At 37.8% G+C, this 6,334-nt stretch overlaps 1 protein-coding gene across 2 annotated transcripts; it reads left to right on the top strand.

The window, feature by feature from the left end:
* The first annotated feature begins 381 nt into the window (after positions 1–381).
* Positions 382–5,547, top strand: CCDC201 (coiled-coil domain containing 201). Of its 2 annotated transcripts, XM_019483353.2 has the most exons (4): positions 386–708; positions 1,334–1,421; positions 2,628–3,193; positions 5,381–5,547. In XM_019483353.2, exons 3-4 carry the CDS (start codon positions 2,648–2,650, stop codon positions 5,465–5,467), a joined length of 633 nt encoding a protein of 210 aa, XP_019338898.1. In that variant the 5' UTR covers positions 386–708; positions 1,334–1,421; positions 2,628–2,647; the 3' UTR covers positions 5,468–5,547. The 2 variants fall into 2 exon arrangements, with proteins under 2 accessions (XP_014452889.1, XP_019338898.1); XM_014597403.3 differs by lacking the exon at positions 1,334–1,421 and having other exon boundaries at positions 382–708.
* The last annotated feature ends 787 nt before the right edge of the window (positions 5,548–6,334 follow it).

Genomic DNA, 6,334 nt, shown 5'->3' with positions numbered 1-6,334 from the left:
AAAAGATATCATTACACCTTTGTGCATTTCTCACCTCCACATTGATATTTTTGAGCAGTTGTTTCAAGGGGTTTTCACAAGCAACCATGCCCTTTTCATTGCAAACAGGGCAATATTATGACCAGCTGCATTAATTGAAGATACTTTCATGGCAAAGTGACAGCCAGCTGTTTCTTTTTTACTCTACCTGCATCCTTTTCATAAGGATGAGGTAGAACAAAAGGCTAAGAAAAAAATCAAAGCAAGAAAGAGAACAAAATTCTGTTTTTGTAGCAGAGCAGTAAAATTCTTAGGGCCAGATCCTCAGCATGGCATGAAGCTTATGTACCATACAGGGCTTTTTTGAATGGAAGTGCAAAAGGCCAGAGAGACAAAAGTGGTGGTTATCCCAACAAATGTAGCTAGATTGACCTACAAACTGCAGAGACCCAACCTTACATTCCCTGTGATGAGCATCACTTTAGTTTTCTTGTTTTGTTTTGTTTATTGAATTTGCAATTGGGTCCACATCAAAGCTTTTATAAAAGATGGTAAAACATATGATTGGGGGGAACTAGAGGATGAATTACTTTGCCTCATTACAAAAGAGAATTCTGGGAAATTACCTGGGTTATAAGAGCTTTGGTGGCACTGAAACCCAAGCTAACTTGGAATCAGGAAAGCAGTGATAAAGAAGTCTGTTAATATTGGGTAGCTCTAGGAGATCAGGTAAGATTGTTCCATGAAAAGCTATAAAGAATTACAAAACCATTCTCAGTAGAGTCTAATTCCAGTATGGTTTGGCTTTCTGTTTCGGAGTACCTTACTAAACCAAGTGACCTGGATTTTTTTTAAACCCTTACAATAGTAAAAAAAATTCCACATGCAAACACTTTCACTGGAAATAACCAGAAATCCAACTTTAGAAGCAGAACTAATTCCCTATTAAAAAGTTAAGCGTTAACTTATGATTGTGACTGGTTTCTGCTAAGAACATCTGTGCCTATAGATAAAAAGAATGTGTGTTTATTTATGTTGAGTTTCTATGAAAGGAATATTTTATAGAAATATATATCTTAAAAGGTTAGGATATAATTAAAAGATGACAGCAGGGGGAATCTCTGACCACAAGTACAGTCTAAAAGGGAGGAAAAAAGCAGCGACTAAACTGGATTCTAGGGTAGTACAACACACAAAGTATATTTAAAATACAAACTGATTAGATAAGATATTAGAATAACTGAAGTACCTTAAAGTGCTGATATTCCTGCCTGTACCTGTGCCTCCCTCTCTCTCTCATTTGGAGTCTTCTAAATATGCAAAATGAGTTAAAAACTGCTAACCCCAGGTATAGTTTTTTGCACAGGTGCAAGCAGCCTGTTAGAAACTGTGGGGAATTGGATCCCATGACCTCATTGGAAGGGCTGATTATTGTATTTAAGGTAATTAACTCTACTCTATTTGTGGTCATACATTTGCTTCATGTGTTTTCTGTTCAGTATTTAATACAGTAAGAGCTGCTAAATTGAGCACTACTAAATGTTTATAAGATGACTGAAGAATGATGTTTATACCCTGCTGGCATTTCACTTTTAAGACACAGTTCTTCCTAAAATTTAAACAGTTTTTTTTTTCTTCTCTTAAGAAATCAAAGTTCCTCTTGTCTTCTTTTAGACTTTGTGCCCTATTAAAGCCCTGAATTTGAAAATAGTTTTGGCAACAGCAAACTCCTTTTGTACAATCAGGGTCCAAAAGCAGAAGTAGGGAAAATAACTGCTTTTCTTATACTTCCTCTTCTGGTGTTTCTGCAGTATTTTCAAATCGGATTCTGTCAGATAAGTGCAAAGAAGATTTATTTTAAAGCTTGATACCATCCCTTGATAAACTTTCCTATAGTTCGGCTATGCCTGTAGTCCAATTTTGTTTCACTAAAATTGATGGGAACTTGGTTGCCAAAAATCTGGTAACTTAGGATCTCACCTAGAATAGACTGGAGTGGAAATTTCTCATATTACTAATTTTTGTGTACTTTTGACTCTTACATAAGGAGGCTTTATAATTGGGTTACACTATGCTAATGATTTTGAAATACAGCAATTATGAACTGTCAAATACTGTGACCCAAAAAGATTATTAGGTTCCATAGTCAATTCAGAGGAATAAGATTATCCCAGCCTCCATACTTTCAAAGAAACCTTCAGATATCGTGAAGGTAACTTACACCAAGAACTTTATTGATTTATTTATTTTTTATCTGGAACTCGCACATGAAGAATGTGTGTGTGAGTGAAGGCAGAAAATTGCCTACTGATGTGTTGTTTTTTGTTTGTTTGTTTGTTTGTTTTATAAAATAAGCCATCTTCTCATGCTTAATCCTTTTGCTTGAATTTTTTTTAAATTACTTCCTATACAATTAGTTTACGTGGAAGAGAAACCTTTCATAACATAAAAGTTGTCAAAGTACAACCATAAACTATTGACATTTAATTTTTAAAATGCTTTAGTATCTTAAACTGCACTGGCTGAGAATAAGCATGAGAAATGGGGTTTCTCATTGCCTAAATAGTGTGCATGCCATCAGAATTGTGCATACAGTAAAAGCCTGAATAGTTTTTGAAAGGCTAACTATTTCTTCTTTGGAATTAAAGACATACACCGTAATTTGAAAATGTCTGAGGAAGAAGATTCTTTTTTAAATGTCAGAAGATCATTGAACAAAACAGCAGTGAAACATAGTACTCCAGTGGACTCGGTGTTCTCCCAAAGTATGTTATCTCTGGATTTAACAAATGAATCTTTCAAAGAACAGGACACAAGCAATAAAATCTATGGGTCTCCAATGGCAAAACCATTCCAAGAACAGCAAATGCACCTTGAAACGCGCATCTCTCAAGCTATGTTTCCAAGAAGGCTCTCCACAGTATTGGACTCAGAGGAATCGAAGGAAGAGATGAGCCACAGCTCTTGGGTTATATTTCCTAGAAGGAGACTTTCAACAGTGTTGGCTTCAGAAGAATCAAATGAAGGGCCAAGTTATGAGGCGATTCTTCTGCAACTGAAGTGGGAAGGAGCTGAAGTCCCTGCTGAACCACCCGAAAAGAAAGTGAGAGTAACTTCAAAACGTTCACATACAGAGCTGGTTACTGGAATACCAGGAATAAAAGATCCAACACTAAGAAGAAGAAGAAAAAAGAAATTTGAAAAAGAACTTGTGGTAATAGTATCTTTTAATTTTTCTTCTACATTTATATGATATTTGTAAATGGATTCAAATGTTCCTAGCAGTTCAAGAAATTCTTATATCTCTTCATAAGGTGTTTTAAATTGCTCAAGATTTTGCTACAGATTCTACTGCTACCTCCATCCACAAAAAATGACCGTGAACTAAACAAGCCCAAGCAAACAGCAAATTACAGGCCCCTGGAAGACATTACACTTAAAACATGATTAACCAGTTAGCTCTGTCTTTAGTAACCCAATCACACATTCACGCTATTAATAGCATGATAAAACAGGGAGTAAGTCACAAACTTGTTGTTCAAAATGTATAGCACTGTGGCCATTTCCCATTGTGCCTCAAATAGATGATCCAAGTTGCATGGTCAGGCCAAGCAGGTGACTGCTGCATCAGAATCAAGGGTTCCTATGTGCTGGGAGTGGCAGTCAGCCAATTGGGGTTCCCAGTCTCAGGACTGCAACAGAGTCAAGGGCTTCCAAGGGTGAAAATACCAATAGCTGACTGGTTTGCTACTTGGTGGTACAGAAGGGAACCCAGAATCATGATATTGTCCCAGCAATATGGTGCCAGTGGGACCTGATACCTGATCCCACAATTGTGCTTCCTGTCATACATATGTAAAATGGTAGGAGGCACAATTGTTGGGATCAGGGATTGATTCCATCACACCCAGAACTGCCAGGGGCCTCAGATTCATACATTAAAAAAAAAAAAAATGTGGTGGCTACTTCCCATTATACGTGGCATTTGTCTCTAGTATGGTAAGGTGGTACTGTCTGCTTTCATGAGGTGTAGCTCTCTCATATGATACTTGAGCATAATACCTGCTTTGAGAGAGAACTACAGACAAGCATGTGATGTCCCTTGGTTAATAACATAAGTTGCAGCAAAAAATATGCATTTCCTATTCTCGCAGAATAACGTATAGGCCAATAATTATGTTCTGGATGAAATTAATGATTAACTTTACATCGGGGGGAGAACACATTAAACAGGACCAATGTTCTCCTGTTAAAAGCACTTACCTCTTTATTTAAAAAAATCCCCATTAGTTGTTATGAACACATGATACAGGGCATATATTTAAGCAATTTCATTCAATTCAGAAGAGTGTTGTTATAAACTTACATATTAGCCTGACCATTACAATTTTATAGAAGAGCTTTTTTAAGGGGGAGTAAAATGTAGAAGTTGAAGCTGGAAAAAAGCGTTTACTTGAGTTTACAAATAATAACCTTTTTATTGCTCTAAGATGTATTAATAAAAAGCCAAAATGGTAGCCAAATAAAAGACTGAGAACTTTCCTGAAGCTATGACAGGTATTCTCTATATTAGGCCCCCATGTCTGGGATTTCATCTATCCTTTCAAATCAAACATGGGTGTTAGGGGTGCAGAAATAGCAGCCAGGTCAGCATGCTACCAGCAGTATGAACATTCTCACTGCTTATGCACTGCTGCTGCCTAGGGTGCTTAAGGCTAGGGACAGAAATTACTCTCAAACTGGTATAAGCAATCAAACCATTCAAATCTGTAACACAAAAGTTCAGTGCGCATAAACTACTTTCAAAATGGCTAGAACAGATTTAAAATAAATCTGGATGGATGTAGTGTCAGACTTAGCTGACTTAGGTTAAATCAGTTGGTTGAACTTCTTTCCCAGATCCCCCTCCAGATTGAAGTTAACTTGCAGCATACCAAATTGCTTTGTACCTCCTCTGCCAACCCCACTTCTTGGAGTAAGCAAGTTAGCTTTGGCACAAGCTGTCTGCTGCAGCTGAGCATGGAGGTGTGCTCTAGTGCCCCCTAACTTCTGGCCTGGGCCTCTGCAAACCTGTGGATGCAGTTTCAGAATCAAAAGTGAATGTCTGTTCACTTGCTTATCAGTTCAATCTATGCACTTTAGACTAATTTGTGAAGATTAAATTGATTCAGCCTCGGGCTTTTGGACTGTCTGTTTTTATCCTGTGTGTCCAGTTACTCCTCTGCTAGTAACTCTGATGCCATTGGTGTAGTCATACCGTTGAGTAAAAGCTGAGCAGGTTTGGCTTGTTAATTGTGACTTTTTTTACAAATTCTGTTGTGCATGATCCCACGCTGTGTGTGTGGTGGATAGCCTCAGAGTGAATTCTCTTTTTATAACAATAATTTTCTCTTTAAAACAGAAAGAAACACACAGGGCCTGGGAATTACGTCAGCTTAAAAACATTGAAGAAGCAACTAGACATAACCTGACGATTGAAGAAGTTTGAGCTCATTCACTGTGGAGTGAATAGTGTCACATGCTGTACAACTGGGAAAAAAATGGTTGTATTAAAATACAGATATGGTTGCCATGCCTATTGTAATTGTGTGAGTGGGGAGGGAAGAATGGCATTGAAACAGTGTGCTTGGTATTTTCAAGTACCAAAACATCTTTCATAAATGGCGATATTGCCATCTAGTCTGACATATTGTTCCCTCCTGCCCCCCCCCCCCCTTTTGTGTCAGTGTCACTTCTTCAATCCTTCTAGGACAGTCAGTGTAACATAAATAGCATGCACGGTCCATTAGGCTGCTTCTAGTATAATCCTTGTTAGTCAAAGAAGAATCTCTTCATCTATAGAGTAATCATAGCTGATGCAATCTGGAATGTTTTTGCTGTTCTGGGGATATGAGGAAATAACACGAGGCACAAAGGAGGGAGGACAGTCCCTGGAGATTACTAATTAATTACAGCTTGTTTTGAATAGCTGACGCTAAATGAACCTACTCTACCCTTTGATATTTTGCAAATGCACAATCCGCATGGAATGAATGCATCTAACTGTGCTGCCATTTGCACCAAGCAGTTACAAGCTTGCCTGTGTTCTCCCTCTCTCACTCTCTCTGGAACTAAACTACTGTATTCAGGGGAAAGAAATTCTTTGGAGGCAGAGTTACTAAAACCCCTGCTTCAATTTCAGCAGCTTCCTGTTATTAATGAGTCCATAACTAATACATAAGATGGAAACTCACTTTGCTATCATATCTAAAATACTTTTAGTATTAGACATTAAGGTAGTGGCTAATAGCTCCACTTCAAATGGTAGCCCTACTGTGCTACCTGATGTGCAGACACATAAGCTAGGTATAGAGGT

Source organism: Alligator mississippiensis, chromosome 5, assembly GCF_030867095.1.
Source record: "Alligator mississippiensis isolate rAllMis1 chromosome 5, rAllMis1, whole genome shotgun sequence".
NCBI lineage: Eukaryota > Metazoa > Chordata > Crocodylia > Alligatoridae > Alligator > Alligator mississippiensis.
The sequence above is the reverse complement of the archived record's forward strand: the minus strand, read 5'-3'. Positions and strand labels throughout refer to the sequence as shown.

Bases quoted from the DNA above. Each gene is read 5' to 3' on its own strand.
- CCDC201 (XM_014597403.3), top strand. From the start codon at position 2,648: ATGTCTGAGGAAGAAGATTCTTTTTTAAATGTCAGAAGATCATTGAAC. The intron at 3,194-5,380 runs GTAATAGTATCT...TCTTTAAAACAG, and splicing joins AATTTGAAAAAGAACTTGTG to AAAGAAACACACAGGGCCTG.